The 17762-nt window shown below is 49.1% G+C and overlaps 1 protein-coding gene across 6 annotated transcripts in view; it reads left to right on the plus strand.

The window, feature by feature from the left end:
* Positions 1 to 17762, plus strand: part of GSE1 (Gse1 coiled-coil protein) — a 258953-nt gene that overhangs the window by 142348 nt on the left and 98843 nt on the right. The window contains exon 1 of one of the 6 annotated variants that reach the window (XM_026684033.2): positions 9224 to 10245. The exons of 4 other annotated variants lie outside the window; for them this stretch is intronic. In XM_026684033.2, coding sequence (XP_026539818.1) covers positions 10209 to 10245 — 37 coding nt within the window. In that variant the 5' untranslated portion in view covers positions 9224 to 10208. Of the gene's footprint in view, positions 1 to 9223; positions 10246 to 17762 lie in introns of those variants that run through there. One more of the 6 variants, XM_087971398.1, reaches the window with a different exon arrangement.

Below are 17762 nucleotides of genomic sequence, written 5' to 3' on the forward strand. Positions count from 1 at the left end.
TTTTTTTGGCAATAGAAGCCCCTTGGGTCAACTCCTAAAATATTTCTAGGGTCTTTTTAGAGTTGCCAACAGAAAGGGAGGGGGAAGCAGTGCAACAGCTTGCAAAATTGAAACGGCATTCCATACGTAGTTTTTCAAAGGTAGTAACTAGGTGACTGAAGTTTCTGCCGTGCAAAATTCTAACTGGAGAGCATGTTTAATGACTCTGGGCTATGGATGTGTCCCATTGGAGAATATGAATTACAATACACCCAGGCAATGCCGGACAGTTTCATTCCCAGTAAATCCTTTTGAAGTTTTGGAAGTTTGGCTCGAGACTCGTGATTTAAATGGGGGTAACAGCCAGAATCCTGACAGCTTTCTTTTCACTTTTTGTTCTGAGCCGCTCTGAGCAATTCTGCCAGTTCCATCTCCTACATACTACTGGTCCCACTTATTTTGGCCACCATGTCATGTGGGGGAATTCACTGGAGAAAGCAAGTATGTTGGGAAGAGTTAGCGGTAAAAGGAAACCAGGCCAACCAAGACCACCCACGGTGGCTGGACACCATCAAAGCTGGCCAGCTGGTCAGCCAGACAGAGCATTGAACAACTCAAGAGAAGCAGCCCAAGTTTGGAAGATGCGGAGGGACCCTGCCTGCAGAATTCCCAAGAGTTGGACATGACTGAATGGAGAACAGCATCATCTTCATCAGGCAGCATCCCTGCAGGCATTTGAAGGCAGCCACGGTGTCTCCTACAGCCTCCTCTTCTCCAGGCTCTGCCTACCCCACACCCCCCAACCCTTTCTCATAGATTTTTCCCCCCCCTTCCAGCCGAAAAGAGCAGACTAGACAGTTGTAAACCTTGCCAAGCTGCTTTTCTTCAGATCCAGGATGAGAGAAGCAGCTTTCCGAGTCTGGTTGCTCCAACGCTCTCTCCGGCACTGCTAGGTGGTTCGATTAATGGGGAGAGTTCAAAGAAACTTGTCCCGTCCTCGTTTGACCCTGGACTTTTGGAAAAAAACCAATCGCACCTACCTGCCATCTCTCTTGTTTTTTTCCGCTGTAGCTGCATCTCTAAAAACAACAAGAGCAAAACCGACATTATCCAATATCCTCTGAAGGCAGAACGTTGCTTCTTAGCAATGGATGGAAACTAATCAAGGACCAAACACACCTAAAACTTAGGAGGAATTTCCCGACCGTGATAACGATTCATCCGTGGAAGAGTTTGCCACCGGAAGTTGTGGGATGCTCCACCGCTGGAGGTTTTCAAGAAGAGATTGGACAACCATTTGTCTGAAATGGAAGAGGGTCTCCTGCTTGAGCGGGAGGTTGGACTAGATGACCTCCGAGGTCCCTTCCAACTTTGTCGTTCTGTTATTGTCGCCTAGCATTAGTAAGCCAGGAAAGACTTCGAAGTTGTTACGGTAGGTCCATGCTCTGGCATCATCCTTGGACTTTTACTTCTGCCAGATGAATCTGTATAATTTTGGACAAATCATCCCCAAAAGCTTTGTCACACTGAGCTCTTTGAATATAACCGCTGATGGGAGTCCTGATACGGTTCGTTTTGCAGAAACTCCAGCCCAGTTTGTCCGAGCTGCAGGAGTTCAGCGAGCGGGTGATAGGGGCAAAAGAGAGATAATTTGCTCCTTCATCCCCTGCCTACTTTGCACCTAGCTGCAATGGAGGGACGTTGCTACTCGATCCCTATGTTTGCCGCTATGCTGTAGTGTTTGTTTCACCACCTCTGGAAAGAAATAGATCCATGAATATCATCCCAGGGAGCCCCACAGCCTCTTTTGTGAGTTCTGGGCCTCCTCGTGCCAGGCAGGTGCTGCAGAAGAGGAAGAAGGTGTGTGTGTGTGTGTGTGACATCTGAGTGACTGCTCCCCTGCGGCACTCAAATCTTCTGGCCTGTAATAAAAGAGAATGTTGGTAACTCAGGGTTGACATGAGGGGTCCTGGGTGCTCTCTGAGCTGGTTTGGATTTCTTGTAGATGTTTCATGACCCAACTAGCGAACCTCATCAGTGCTAGAAGGGAGTGGGGTTTGTGGAGAGGAGGAGGAGGAGGAGAACAACAATTGTGGGGTACTGGGTGCTCTCTGAGTTTGGTGGTTTTCTTGCAGACATTTCATGACCCAAGTAGGGAACTTCATCAGTGCTAGAAGGGAGTGGGCTTTGTGGAGAGGAGGAGGAGGAGGACGACGATAACAACAACAACAACAACAACAACAACAACAACAACAACAACAACTGTGGGGTCCTTGGTGCTCTCTGAGCTTGGTTGTTTTCTTGCAGACATTTCATGACCCAACTAGGGAACATCATCAGTGCTAGTCAGTATTACCTTACCTAGTTTGGATAATGAAAAGTCTGCAAGAAGCAGTCAAGCTCAGAGAGCACCAAGGATTCCTCCTCCTCCTCCTCCTCCTCCTCCTCCTCCTCCTCCTCCTCGCAAATTCCGCTTCCTTCTAGCCCTGATGACGCTACCTCATTTGGCTAACTTAAACCCCCCAGCTCAGACCTCTCTCTCTGCTGGCCTCTCTCCTGCAGTGGCACCATCCTCCACACCAGAGGGCGCTGGGGGCCCCTGCCTGGAAGAGTGGGAGAGGTGCTTAATATTGTAATTATCTTAGCGCTGAAGGTAATAATTGCAGCCCAGGAGGGAGGAGGGGCTGGTGAACTTAGGAGCGCGAGAAAACCTGGTTCTTCTTCTTCTTCATCTTTGGTGTCCAGATCAAACTTTAGAGGGCCAACAGGATGCCCATTTCTTGTCTTTGCTGTTGGCCAAAAGTAAGTCAACCTTCAACCTTCCTCCTGCTGCCCTTCCCTATTAGCCAAGGGAGGAGGAGAAGGCAGGGCTGCCTGGGTGAACTAATATAACCCGGAGGCCGGAAGGGAATCCAGGCTGGCACCGGGCAGGGGCAAAACTGGCCATTCCTGAAAAACAAGTGTAAGAGGTGCTGCCTCTTGTCCTCTGCTTTCCTGGAATTGGCATCTTCCCCGAGGACACAGGGGGCTAAGAGGTGTGCCTCCTGGTTGGCAGCACCGCTCAAGGCAGAAAAGGGGGGAGGGGCTGGAGGAAGCCTCAATGCTGCCAGGGGGGCTAGAGGTGCCCAGGAGTTTGGGGGTTCCTCCTGCCCTGGCATTCTGGGGTAGCAAAGGGGTGGTTTCTGGATCTGGCCTCTTTGATATTCCAATATACGGTATATACATATATTTATACTGGAAATTTGGTCTCCAAGGAGTTGAATATTGGACGTGGATCTTAGGAGGCCTCTGTCTTGCCTGCCTTGGTGGCGGCCTTAAGCAGCTTCATGGTATCTTTGTGTGAACTTTGTGAGTCTTAATAAACAGGACTTTTGTTGTATAGAATAGAATAGAATAGAATAGAATAGGAATAGGAATAGGAATAGGAATAGGAATAGGAATAGGAATAGAATAGAATAGAATAGAATAGAATAGAACAGAATAGAACAGAACAGAATAGAGGAATACAGAGCAGAGTACAGAATACAGCAGAATAGAATAGAATAGAATAGAATAAAGAATAGAATAGAATAGAATAGAATAGAATAGAATAGAATAGAATAGAACAGAGTAGAACTCTTTTTATTGGCCGTGATTTGACACACGAGGAATTTGTCTTGGTGCAAATGCTCTCAGTGTACATAAAACAAAAGATACATTCGCCAAGAGTCAAGAATCATCAGGTACAACACTTAATGATAGTCAGAGGGTACAATAAGCCATCAAATCATTCTAGGAAACAGTCCATATAGATCGTAAGGATACAAGCCGCAAAGTTACAGTCATACAGTCACAAGTGGGAGGGGATGGGTGATAAGAGTGATGAGAAGATTAATAGTAATAGTAGTGCAGACTTTGTAAATAGTTGGACAGTGTTGAGGGAATTATTTGTTTGGCAGAGTGATGGTGTTGGGGGAAAAAACTGTCTTTGTGTCTAGTTGTTCTGGTGTGCAGGGCTCTAGAGCGTCGTTTTGAGGGTAGGAGTTGAAACAGTTTATGTCCGGGATGTGAGGGGTCTGTAAAGCTAGGCCACCTCTAGCAGGGCCACGTGAGACTCTCATTGGGAGCAAGTCCACTCCACCTTGGAAAAAGTGTGTCTCCTCCTGAGCTTGATGTAATTAAAATGCAGGAGAAGGTGCCAGCCTAAATTGGCAGAGTGCCCCTCCCTCTGTTCCTCTTCAGTGATTGGCCTATAATTGCCGGTTTATTGGCTGTATAGCTATTGTGTAATGACATGTTTGCAAATTAATTTTTATGGCTCATGCCATTAGCATATACGGGAGAGGAGGGGTTAGTATTAATTACCGCCGTTGTTCGGGTAATCCTGCCGAATTAAAAACGTATAAAAGGATGACAGTTGAAGGCACCACGGGTTCGGGAAGGTGGGTGGGCAGCCCTGGCACCTGACTGGCATTGGCTGCGGGAGGAAGGACAGTTGGGTGGGTGGATGAAGTGGGGATATCAGGGAAAGCAAACAGTCGGCTTCTGTTCCTGGTGACTGAGATCATCTGCAGGGAACCAGGCTCCGAATTGGGTAAAATTCCGGTGAATTTCTCTCCAGGAGGAAGGAAACGTGCCCCGTCAGCACCCAACGAAAAGCTTTCAACCACAACCCTAAACTGTGGTGTATTGCACAAACCACCATTGGCCTGGTTGGAGCAATTTGCTAACTCGCAGGCGGAGAAGCCACATTGTGGCTTAGCGTAGCGATTAAACCCAGCTGGGAACTTAGATGTTTGTCTGCAGTGACTCACCTCCTTAGCCTGACCCTCCGCTGAATTTAGCCAGAATTTACCCAGGTTCAGAAAGCAGCAGGGTGTGTGTGTGTGTGTGTGTGCGCGCGCGTGTCTTGGCCTTTGGTGAGCATCTGTGGCGAACCTAGCCAATTGTGGTTTATTCAACAAGTCATAGTTAAGGGCCAAACAAAGATTCACGTATTGATTAGACACCGGGTGTCTTCAGCCTCAGAAAGAAGATCCGGCTGGTCCACAAAGCCAGAAAGTTTGGGGCACTTTGTATGAAAGAATCCCAATTGTTTACTCCTGTCCAAAGACTTGCAGACCCAAGACAGGCCAAATTCAGCTACAACAGAGATCTCCAAACTTGGCCACTGTAAGACTTGTGGACTTCAACTCCCAGAATTCTGGGAGTTAAAAGTCCACAAGTCTTAAAGTGGCCAAATTTGGAGACCTCTGAACTCGATGGTGCCACCTGACTGGGCAAAACAACACTCACACGGTTGGAAACTTCTTTAGATTGGTTTGTCTGTTTTTACTGTCAAGGGCAGGATCCTTCCTCACCACTGCAGGAGAAAGAAACTCCTTCCTTGATAGAAATATTGAGGCAAGAAAACCGGTGTTGTTCTCTTTGAACTCTGTGCATGCCTCTCATTTGCTTGAAAGTGGCAGTCGCTGCACTTAATGGCTTGATGGTCAGCCTTCTGCTAAAAATGGAAGCTCTTGCACTGAAGTTAGAGATGATGCCAAGGAACTCACGAGGAAAAGAGACCCAGCCTAGCGTCTCAGGGTCTGATTTGGTGGCCCTCACGTCTTTTGGATGTCGGACTGAACATTTTGACTTCTGAGCTAGAATCATCCAAGTCCTTTCCCTTCCCACCCAGACTGTCACTTCTGGGCACGCTTACAGGCTGTGCTAAAAAGTGAGCAAGCAATTCTGGGTCAGCATGGACCGGAGACTGCCTTCCTCCCATTTGCACTCTGCAAAGGAAGTTTCCACACAATATATATTCGTAAGTTAACTGCTGAGGCCTTTCCAATTTCCTTTTGCTCCTGAGAGCTGTAAAACCTTTGGCAGGCTTCTTGCACCAGCTCAGAACCTGCAAACCTGGCTTGGTAGAGTTACAATCAGACAGAGGGGACTTCTTCCTAAACAGCATAACTTCCTCACCCCCCTAAACTCTCAAGTTGTTGTTTGGTTACAAAACAAAAAAAGCACTTTCCTGTTTCTTTCTTTTTCTCACCCCCCCACTCTTTGGATGGGGGAATCTTCTGCAGACTCATCCAACCGTTGAGAAGGATGATCCCCTGAAGTTGCTTGCTTGCTTCCTTCCATTGGAGAAGCTCCTGGGGGAGTTGGGGGCTGGGGGCCCCCTGGGGAGGTGGCCCTTCCCTTGGGGGCCTTCATTTAAGCTTCCGTGATGTTCACCCTCTCACCTTCTTGAGGCTTTATCAGCACAGGATGTGGCTCCTCTGTGCAGGGCAAGAGAAACCAATCTCAGCCCCCTTCTTGAACTTAAGAGGTGAGAGCTTCCTCACCAAAGGAAATATATATTATTTATATATATATATATAAATATACATAAATAACTGATGCAATGCTTTAAAGAAATGGTCGCCTAATCCAGAACGTGTTCTTACCCGTTTCTGTAATTTATTTATTTTTAAATTGGACATTTGCTGATTCAATGAGCCAGCCCTGAATGCCAAATGCATTTTTAATGCCTTGCATCGCAGCAGGTTGGGTACTTTGGAGGGGGGGTGGTGGAAATCTCCCTGTTTTCCATTTCAGCTGCTTTGCCTTAAGATTCAAGGATACCCCCCCTCTTCATACACCCCCCTTCACCCCACCCCACCCCACCCCAGGCCCCTGGCCAGCCTTGATCCCCAAGAGGCTTTAAGGGTTCTTCATCTTCTGTGGCATCGGAGGTCTGGCTGTCGCTTTGCCAAGCCTCCCTGCCATGTTTTCAGTTGGGTGGGCTTGTCTTGATGGCCTCGGAGAACCCTGGGGACTTTTGGTGATTCTGCTTGAGAAACCTTTAGTAAACAAGTCCTCTTGGGCAACGGGGCAAGATCATTGGATGGGTGGAGGGAGAAAGAGAGAGAGAGTCAGGCTGGATCAAGGAATTGAAATCTGCCTTTAGCTCTTTGCTTGGCCTGCAAGACTGAAAGTGTATGGTCTGGGAAGAGCAGACATTTGTAAAGAGTTGTTTGGAGCCTGAAATGTATGTATTTATTAGATTTTTATCCTGCTTTTATTACTTTGTAAGTAACTCAAGGCAGCAAATGGTCCTAATGCGCCTCTTCCTCTTTTCCCCCACAACAACAAGTCTGTGAGGTTTTCTTGGGGTCAAAGTCACCCAGGTGGCTTCCATGCTTAAGGAGGGACTAGAACTCACAGTCTTCTGGCTTCTAGACCAGCACCTTAAACCTCTACCCCAAACAAAGGAAGTTTTTCCCGAGCTGCTAGTAGTTGGGACGGGCTGCCTGCTTTTGGGGTGAGCAAACCAACAAGCAATCCAGCGACAGAGGGAGAAAAACGAGGGAAGGGGCTCAGGGGTAGGATTCAGGGGTAGGCTCAGGGGTAGGACTCAGGGGTAGGAGAGGCAGTTTCTGTAAGCAACACCAGAATGTTTCCTTCCTGCCTTCCTTACAGGATTAGCCCTGTAATTTCTTCTAACAACCGGTTCTCGAACTGCTTAGAAGGTTAGCAACAGGTTCTAGCGAATAGGTGTGAATGGGAGAATCCCACCCCTGAAGGGGCTTCTTCACTCTGGAAAAAGAGAAGTTTCTTCTCCGTTTGCCATCCTTGACCAAAGGGAGACTCGGGGGCAGCAACTCTGGTGCTTGTGCTTATTTAGGGTGTGCCGGGATTAAGGGGGGGGCATTTATTTGTATTAGTGCATTTCCCCCCCTGGAGGGATGGAAAGCAGACTCTTCTTGTAGGGGAGGGGGAGGGAAGAGGAGGAGACCCTGGTGGAGGGATGGGAAGAAGGTGGACGGCAGGAGGAGGACTTTGCCTATTTATTTGCACTTCCAGAGCCCCCCCCTTCCTTCTCCTGCCCTGAAAGACCAGAAGTGGGTGAAAAAAGAAAAACCCCCAACAACCCTCACCCAGAGCCATCTGTTTGTCAATCCTCCGGGCTGCCTCTTCCACCCGGCCCCCTTTTTTCCCTCCCCTTTTTCCTTTTCAAGTGGCATTTTAAAAATTCCTCCTCCCTCCCCCCCAACCCCATCACTTTGCTTCTGCCCCCCCTCGCCCTCCTCTCCTCCCTTGGCGTGAAAACCCAGAAAGGAGAGCAAAGGCCAGAAGCCAGCCCGGCTGAGCCGCCCGGGCGTAAAAGCGCAGGACGGAGGAGGAGGCGGCGGTTGGTCGTAGCCCGGAGCAGATGCTGGGTGCTTCCCCGGCTCGGCTCTTTCATTAGCAGAGACAAATTTGCTGTCACTTCGCCAGATTTCCAATTTACCGATAATGATTCTTGCATGAAAATTGATCGGGGGAGGGCGGGAGGCTCCGCGGCTGCGGCTGAAGCCCCCGCTCGGCTCTTATTCTCTCCGCTGGCGGCTCTTCCTGCCGGTGCCTTTTGGAGGGGCAGCCTTCCTCCTGCCTGCCTTGCTCTTACCTCCTCTTCCTCCTCTTTTCCTCTTCCTTCCTTCTTTTCTTCTTCCTCCTCCTCCTCCCTCTTCTCCTCTCTCTTTTCCCCTTCCTTCCTCTTCCCCTCTCCTCCTCCTCCTCTCCTCCTTCCTTCTCTTTCTTCCCCTCCTCCTCCTCCCTCTCTCCTCTCTCTTCCTCCTTCCTTCTTTCTTCCCCCTCCTCCTCCTCCTCCTCTTCCTCCTTTCCTTCTTTCCTCTTTCCTTCCTTCCTCCTCCTCCTCCCTCTTCTCTCTCTCTTTTCCCCTTCCTTCCTCTTCCCCTCTCCTCCTCCTCCTCCTCTTCCTCCTTTTCCTCCTTCCTTCTTTTCTTCTTCCTCCTCCTCCTCCCTCTTCTCCTCTCTTTTCCCCTTCCTTCCTCTTCCCCCTCCTCCTCCTCCTCTTCCTCCTCCTCCTCTTTTCCTCTTCCTTCCTTCTCCTTTTCTTCCTCCTCCTCCTCTTTTCCTTTTCCTTCCTCCTTTCCTTCCTCTTCTTCTTCTTCCTTCTCCTCCTCCTCCTCTTTCCTCCTCTCCGAGTTGCTGGTGGGACGGAGGCAGCGCCGGGACCATCTAACCCTCCATCTAACCTCCCCCCAGGTAGACCCTGGCAGGCTCTGCCAGCTGCGCTCTGGGGCCACCTGCGCTCCTTTCCTTGCCCTTTTCGGGTGGCTCAGCTTAACACCTGGCCGTCCCCGGCAAGACCCTCCTCGGGGAAGGGGCGGCAGGGGAAGAGACCCTGCGGCGGCGGCGGCGGCGGCGGCGGCGCGCATCCTTTCCACACCTCTCCCCCCTCCTCGCCCGCCCTCTGCCGCCGCTCCCACCCTTTCCCCTCCCCGCCGCTTCCCTTTTGTAAACCAGTCGCTAAGGAGGACGCTAAAACAAAAGCGGCGCGCAACTCCACTTTGCTGCCTTCCTCGCCTTCCCTTCTGGCAAGGACCCCCCTCTGCCCCCTCCTCTTTTCTCTCTCTCTCCTCTCCCTTTGAATGCGAGGCTGAGCATGGAGCCCCTTTGAAAAGAGACCCACCGACTCCTCCCTCCCTTTCCCCTTGGCATTCAAGGGGGGCGCGGAACGGAGGCGGGGGCTCGCTGACATGACGGGGGGGGCGGCCGCGGATCTCCTTCCCGTCCCCTGCGCTGCTCCATTGGATATGATTTTTATTTATTTTTTTATTATTATTTTTGCTCGCTCGCTCGCTCTCCCTCCAAATGAGTAATCCCTAAAGGGAGATTTTCGGGGAGATTTATTTATTTATTGTCTTTTTTAAACAAAATTGGTTTTGGTTTAAAAGAAAGCCGAGAAAAGGGAAAGAGAGAAAACAACAACCACAAGCTGCCGCCTCCCTCCTCTGCTTTCTCTACCTCCTTCTTTAGTTTCTCTTTCTCTGTCTTTGGCGTGTGTGTGTCTGTGTGTGTCTGTGTGCGTGTGCGCGCCCGCGCGTGCATATTTCTCTGTATTTGCAACTCGCCGGACTCCAAAAAGGCAACCAGGAAGGTGGAAGAAGCAAAGGAGAGAGGAGGAAAAAAAAGGGGGGGGGGAGAGACTGGAGGACACGCTGTGCCCGACTACAGCTGTTCATGAGCGTTGGGCCAACCCAAAATTAACCGAAGACTCTTTTTATATATCTTATCTATCCGCTTTTTCCCCTCCTTAGTCCAGGTGCAGCTTTTTTTAAAATTGTTTTTTTCAACTGACTCTTTGGAGTTATCATTATTTTTTATTCTTCAGCCCCTTCCCCCTCCCCTTTTTTATTTATTTTTTTGTTGCATTTGGGGGTTTTTGGGTTTATTTTTTTCCTTCTGGATGCCTTGGGTCAGTGATCTAAACCATGTTTGGGCTGAAACCACCACTCTATTACTTACCAGGTAAGGCAACTCTTGATGTGTTATTCTTTCCCTTCCTTCCTTCCTCCCCTCCCTCCCTCCCTCCCTCCCTCCCTCCTTCCTTCCTTCCTTCCTTCCTTCCTTCCTTCCTCCCTCCCTCCCTCCCTCCCTCCCTCCCTCCCTATTTTTTGAGTTTTACAGCAGTTGGGTCCTTTGGAGGCTCAGTTAGTCACCCCAAAGAAACTTGTTTCTTGAATGGGCTCCTTTGATGCTCTCTTCTACTCGGCTTCTGGGAGGGGCGACCTGGCTTTGATCCAGGGGTGGGGAGGGCAGCCTGGAGCAGCCACCCTAGGGGGGAAAGGGTCACGCTTAAGAGTTGTTGGCAAATTGGCAGAGGGCTAGAGAGCTCAGCGGCTTTCGACTCCACCGCTGCCTGCTGTTCTGGGTTTAGCTAAGGGTGGCTTGGGGGGGGGGAAGAGGTGTGCGGGAAGAAGGAGGAGGACCTGGCAGATAATCCTGTCTCCGTGCAACAGTGGGGGGAATACATTGGAGGAGGTGTAGTAGGCTCATCAACTCTGAAGGTGATGGGCTGAGGGTCTGTAGGTCCACCCCAGAGTGACACTCCCCCTCCCCTCCAAGGCTGTTGGGTCTACAGCACTGATAGGTCTACAGCGTTGATGGGTCTACAGTGTTGGTAGCTCTACAGCGTTGATGGGTCTACAGTATTGATGGGTCTACAATGTGGATAGACCTATGTTGATAGATGGGTCTACAACATTGATAGTCTTGATGAGTTTATGGCCTTGATGCGTCTATGGTATTGGTAGTTGATGAGACTGTGGCAGTGATGGGTCTACAGCACTAGTAAACCTTTACCAGTAAAGTAAGTCCGGCCAAAGCCCAGACCCCTTGCAAAGGCAGTGCAATTAGCAACATCCATGGGGTCCAGATAGCCCTGGGGAGGGGGTACCACCCACCCAGCCCCTACTCCCTTTGTTCACCATCTTTGGCTTCCTAAGTGGTGCCTCTTGTTTTATTCAGGAGCCTGAACAGCAGCAGAAGGCACTTTAAGTAATCTAAGGTGAATTAAGAACAGTGGTGTGAAGTTACTTTCCAATGGGTGCCTAATATGGTTTCACGGATGAGTAAGCCCTGATCACGAAGCAGGAAGAGCCAAGGTGGTCTGGACTGGAGGGCGGAAGATTGCTGTCCCCCCCTGCCCTTCCCGTCCCCCCCTTTTCCTTGTTTGCTTGCACCTCCTCTCTCTTCCCCCACCCCTCCACCCTCCTCTTAATACCCCCCCCGGGAAGGGTTGAACCCATGCTCTTCTGAGTTGGCTCAGGAAAGGTGGGCGCAGTCCCTACTCCACGGAGAGCCCTGCCTTTCCTCCTCCTGAGTGAGGCTGAGTTTTGGGTCTCAGCTATCACACCCCTCCTGCAGGTTAGAGGGTCTTTTGAAAAGCAGGTGCTTTTGGGGGGAGTTGGGGGCGGGGGGGGGTCAAAACAGTGGCTGGAGGAAGGTGGAGGCTGTTCTCACCTCTGCTTGCTTGAGTTGGCTACCCCACTGGGGTGCAGCGGAAGCGCCCAAAGCTTGGAGATGGTCTGCCAATGACTCTCCCCAGGGCTTTGCAGGGGGAAGCGAAGGAGCCCCCCTCCCCCCTCCTCTGCCATCCCTATCATCTCACACCAGCTGTGGTTTTCTCAGCCCCACCACCGATTGTGCAGGCTCCCTATCAGGAAGTGTCTTGGCGGTGTGGCAGTTGGTTCCAAGAATTTAACTTTTCTCTCTTTCTCTCTCTCTCCCATTCTCTCTCTTATTTTCTCTCTCTCTTATTTTCTCACTTATTCTCTCTCTCTCCCTCCCTCTCTCCCATTTTCTCTCTCTTATTCCCTCTCTCTCATTCTCTCTCTCTCATTCTCTCTCTCTCATTCTCTCTCTTATTTTCTCACTTATTCTCTCTCTCTCCCTCCCTCCCTCTAATTCTCTCTCTTATTTTCTCTTATTCTCTCTCCCTCCCCCTCTCTCATTCTCCCTCTCATGCTCTCTCTCTTATTCTCTCTCCTCTCTCTCATTCTCTCATTTTCTCTCTCTTATTGTCTCTCTTTCTTATTCTCTCTCTTATTTTCTCCCATCCTCTCTCTCCTCTCTCTCATTTTTTCTTATTGTCTCTCTTATTGTCTCTCTCATTCTCTCCCTCCCTCTCCCTCCCTCCCTCCCTCTCTTATTCTCTTATTTTCTCTCATTCTCTTTCTCTCATTCTCTCTCTTTTATTCTCCCCCTCTCCCCCTCCCCCTCCCTCTCTCTCTCTCTCTGATGATGATGCACATTGTGTGCCTGGGGGAGAGGTCACCACAAATGTGCACAATAGCAGCAAGAGTTCGGAAGTGTGTGGAGGGTTTGTGGGGTGCTCCGGCGTGGGATTCGCCATGCGACCTCTGTTTTCGTGTGCCTGTTTTGGCTTCCTCACTTCCACCATGGTTCCGGTTCAAGCAGGGATGGGCAACTATGCCCCCTTTGCGACCTTTGGACTTCAACTCCCAGAACTGCATAAGTGCATAAGTGCCCAATTCTGCCTACCGTCCCTGCCCTCTTGTCCCCACGTATCTGTACCTATTTCCTGTATTCGTACTCATGTTTATACTTAAACCTATTATAAGCAATTGACAAATCAAATAAATGAATAAAATAAATAAAAACTCCTGCGCCAACCTTGGCTCAGGAATTCTGGGAGATGAAGTCCCCACATCGTAAAAGGGGCATAGTTACTGACTCCTGGATTAAAGTCTCGTGAGCTAAGATGTTTTGCAAAAGAGAACCATGCAACAGAGTTTGTAGGTGAACAAATCTAGGTCAGCTTCCACATTGACCTCACTTCCCTGCAAGCTGATAAGCTATCAGTGGCTTGGATGGAGCAGGCCGTGACTCTCCCCACCCACCGATGTACTTGATGGATATCGTGGCCTTTGTTTGTCCTGCAAAGTATGTATGCATGTACGTATGATGAAACCTGCTGTAGGAAGCCAACTTTAAGGGCTTTTCAGTCTAGGGAGTGACGTGTGGTGAATGGATGATATCAATAGAAAAGAATATTTGTAGCTCGGGGTTAAACTGTGGGGTCCTTGGTGCTCTCTGGGCTTGATGGTTTTCTTGCAGATGTTTCATTACCCAACTAGGTAACAATATCAGTGCTAGAAGGGAGAGAGGATTGTGGAATGGAGGAGGAGGAGAAGAAGGGTGGAAGAGGACTGTGGGGTCCTTGCTGTTCTCTGAAGTTGGTTGTTTTCTTGCAGGCGTTTCAGTACGGGATTAGGGAACATCATCAATGCTAGAAGGGAATTGGCTTTACTTTCTATTTATGTCCAAGTGGCAGGCCCTGTATCAATTGTGGTGGGCGTGGTGTTTTCTTCTTGGTGATTCCTTGTGATTAGGCTGTTGTTTCCTGTTCGATTGTTTGTCTGAGTTGCTAGTTCCTTGATTAGGGCATTGTTTACTGCTTGGTTGTTGATCTGGTATTACGCCTGGTGTTAACATATTCCTGGGGAATTCTGGGAGTTGAAGTCCACAGGTCTTAAAAGTTGCCAAGGTGGAGAAAGACTCAGGTGAGAGGTGTGTGTGTGCATGGAAGGCATTGTTGAATTGCATTACAGTTGCATCACAATGATTGTTCACTTTGGAGACCCACTAAATAAAGGGAAGTATATTTTATGATTGTTTATTTTTACAACATGGATTTCTTGGCCGAGGTAAATTCTGACTTTAGTAACCGTTAAACATAAATGCAGCGGTGTTTGAAGTATTAAGCTGTCATGAAACTATTTTTGCACACTTCGATTCAGGGGAATGGAAAGGTGCTTCCTGACTTATGGACATAATTGGGAGCAAAATTTCCATTGCTATGGAAAGGGGTGCACCTCATTTTACGACCTTTTTTGCCACGGTTGTTAAGCAAACCATTGCAGTCGTTGAGTGAATCATGCCGTCCTTAAGCGAATCTGGCTCCCCGCCCATTGACTGTTTATTAGGACCCTGCTGGGAAGGTTGCAAATAGCATATCGAAGGATTCACGGTACTGCGACGGTCATAACTACCTGGTGGTTTGCAAGGGCTCGAATTCTGACCATGGGGATGCTATGATGGTCGTTTGTGTGAAGACCAATCATAAGCAACTTTTCTTCAGCCCCATTGTAACTTTGAACGGTCTCCAAACAAACAGTTGTAAGTTGAGGCCTGCCTGAATGTCATTATAAAAGCGGGGATTTGATTTTTTGCAGAGGAATACTTGATACCTTCTTTTAATTTTGCCTTACATGACTTGGTGAATTGTATGTCTATGTCTATGTAATGTATATGCAAATAGCTCTGTTTTGCAACTGCAATGCATTTTTCCTTTTCTCTCTCATTGTTTTCCTTTTATTTTCTATTTTTCAAAGGATATGTAAATATGTAAATAATATGTAAAGGATACGTAAATAATTTCAAAGGCCGATGGGGAGCCAAAGGGGAGTTTTCGATGTGCAAAACTGGTGCTGACAGGGTATCCGTAATCTGGCTGTACGTGCAGCAGTTTGAAGGACATTGGAGGGATTAGATTAAAGGCCTCCTGATACTTATTATCTCTGAAGATGCTTAAAACTGGGTGGCATAAAGGAAGCCCAAGAGGCTGGACTTTAGCATTCACCCCAAGACTTTGGTGGGGATAAAATTCTTGGCTGTTTGCGGGGGTTGGAAAGAAAAAATGAGGGGTCCTACAATGTGCCATGGCACAAAGACCCCTAAAACGTGACACCCCCCCCTGCACCCCTTGTAAATGGGATGCCACTTGGAACATAGAACATAAAAGGCAGAATAATAAGGTAGGAAGGAGACCTTGGAAATCCAACCGTTTCCCCATGGCAGGGACATCCTTCTTAATCCCATTCCAGACTTTTTTGGGAGGGGGGCTTGATAGGATGGATACACAAGAACAACACAAATAACAGAACAGAATAAGAGAGTCGGAAGGGATCCCCGGAGGTCCTCCAGTCTAACCCCGCTCACCCAAGCAGAAGACCCTATACCATTTCAGACAAACGGCTCTGCAGTCTCTTCTTTCAAATGTCCCGTGAACCCTGGTCTACCAAAAGTTGCCTGTTCTCTTTCAAACCCCTGAAACAGGGGTGGGATTCTACTGGTTTGGACTGGTTCTATAGAACCGCTTGTTTTGATTCTGCCCAGTTCAGAGAACTGACAAATCACGCCATTGGCTGGCCCCGCCCCTCCTCTCCCCGCCCACTCACTCCTTACCTGGCATGTGCGCCATCAAACTTGCCTGCTAAAGTGCTATTTTTCCTTCCCCTCTCCCCCAACCATCAGCTGTTCTGCTGTGCTGGGAGATTTAGATTAGCTAGAAAGCAGGGAATGGTTGGATTTCTTGCTTTTTAGCTAATCTAAAAGCAGAGCTGAACCTTCCTTAGGACTGAAGCTTCTATTTTTCAGTGCAGACTCAGGTAGCAGATGGCAGAGACATAGACCTCTAAGTGAATCTGTGATTCTCTGAGCAACTCAATCTGCCTGCCTGCTTGCCTGATTTTGGGTAAAAGTTGCTCTTTTTTTAATAAAAAAAAAAATTCAATATCTACATAAATATTTATAATATTTACACACAAGCCACGCCCAGCCAGTCCCAGGACCACCAAGCCACACCCACAAATTAGGCCACGCCCACAGAACCAGTTGTTAAGAAATTTGAATCCCACCCCTGCCCTGAAAGGACCCCTCCTGTGGCTCCTCTTCCCCTGACCTATTTGTCGTGGGTGCAAAGCTCCCTGTGGCTCTTCGGGCACTTCCTTCTACATAGGAAGTTTATCCCCTAACCGTTTTTTAAAAAAAACTAGGCATCCCATCGTTCTGCTTTTGACGGATAACCCCAACTTCTATCAAGTTACAGCCCCCCCCCCCAGTTATAACCTCTCCGGGCCCCTGGGATCCATTCTGCCCTCTATGGATGCCGCTGTCCTTTCTGTGGTCTTGTGACGATACCGTAACCCTCGATGTGATGGGAAACAAGCCAGGGGATTTTCCTCCTGTGGGGTTTGAATATGCTCGGGGTGTGTGTGTGTGTTTCCTCCCCCCCCACAAACTGTGTGTGCCAGGTTTGGAAGCGAGGATGGAGACACGTTTGTCACTTCGGTTGAGGAGAGATTATGTCAGCGATTAGGGACTTATTTTGAAGCGGGTTGCGGAGGAAATCTGATGCTAATATATTCTGTCCCTCTAACAAGTTTTTGTGTTGTAAAGGGAGGGAAAAAAAAACCCACCCGGTGTTTGTTGTACACAGCGCTGCTCCTGCTTGTTTGCTTCTCTCTCTTGTCTTGACAAACCCTTTCTTCCCTTTGAAGATGACAAAGCCCCATTTGCATCTGTGGGTTCGCTCAGCACCTGAAGAAGCGGGGAATCCGTAAAGCTCTGCCTGGTTTGGTCCTGTGAAAACCAGGTGGCTGCAGAGCCCCAGAGAGCCTTCTGGGCAGACGTGGATTGGCCTTTTTGGCTGCTCTCCCAGCCACACACACACACACACACACACACACACACTGTGGGTTGTTGTTTTTTTTTACTGACAGACTCCAGTCCATCAGGATTTCTGGGGTGCAACTTCTCTATCCTTCTGTAATGGTTGAGGACTTCAGCTTTCTTGTTAGAGCCAGCCTGCCTTGGAGGGGAGAGAGAGCGAGGAGTGGGGACACCCTGCAAAATACAGTTCTCAGAGGTTGCTCGAAAGTAGTCAAACTACTCCTCCCAATTCAGTTGTTGTTGTTGTTTTCTTCTTTTTCCTCCTCCTCTCCCTCCTCCTCTCCTCCTCCTCCTCTTCTTTTTCCTCCTCCTTTTCTTTCTCCTCTTCCTCTTCCTCCTCCTCCTCCTCTCCTCCTCCTCCTCCTCCTTTTCTTCCTCCTCTTCCTCCTCCTCTTCTTCTTTCTCCTCCTCCTCCTCCTCCTCCTCCTCCTCCTCCTCCTCCTCCTCCTCCTCCTCCTCCTCCTCCTCCTCCTCCTCCTCCTCCTCCTCCTCCTCCTCCTTTTCTTTCTCCTCTTCCTCTTCCTCCTCCTCTCCTCCTCCTCTTCTCCTTCTCCTTCTCCTCCTCCTTTTTCCTGTTCTTCCTTTTCTTCTCCTCCTGCCGCCTTTTCCTTCTTCTCTTCCTCCTCCTCTTCTTCTTCTCCTCCTTCGTCTCCGCCCCCTCCTCCTCTCCCTCCTCCTTCCTTTTCCTCTCCTCCTCCTTCCTTTTTTTCTCCTCCTCCCCCGTCTCCTCTTCCTTCTTCTCTTTCTCCTTTTCCTCCTCTTTTTCTTTCTATCTCTCCCCTCCTCCTCCCCCTGGCCTCCATCCTCCAGGTAGTCTCTTCTGCGGAGCAGCAGAGGGGAGGCGGGTGGAAGCAGAAGGGAAAGTGTCAGGCTGTGAGATCCAAAGCAATTAAAGAAAATTACGCACCTTTCCAGGAGATCGGAAGAGGTGAGAAATGCTAATCGCACAAGGAGGGTCATCACAAATAGAAATTTCCACCTTCACCAGGTTGGTCTAGAGCAGAGGGGGG

Source organism: Notechis scutatus, chromosome 9, assembly GCF_049901735.1.
Source record: "Notechis scutatus isolate UNSWTSFEM ecotype Mainland chromosome 9, rNotScu1.2, whole genome shotgun sequence".
NCBI lineage: Eukaryota > Metazoa > Chordata > Lepidosauria > Squamata > Elapidae > Notechis > Notechis scutatus.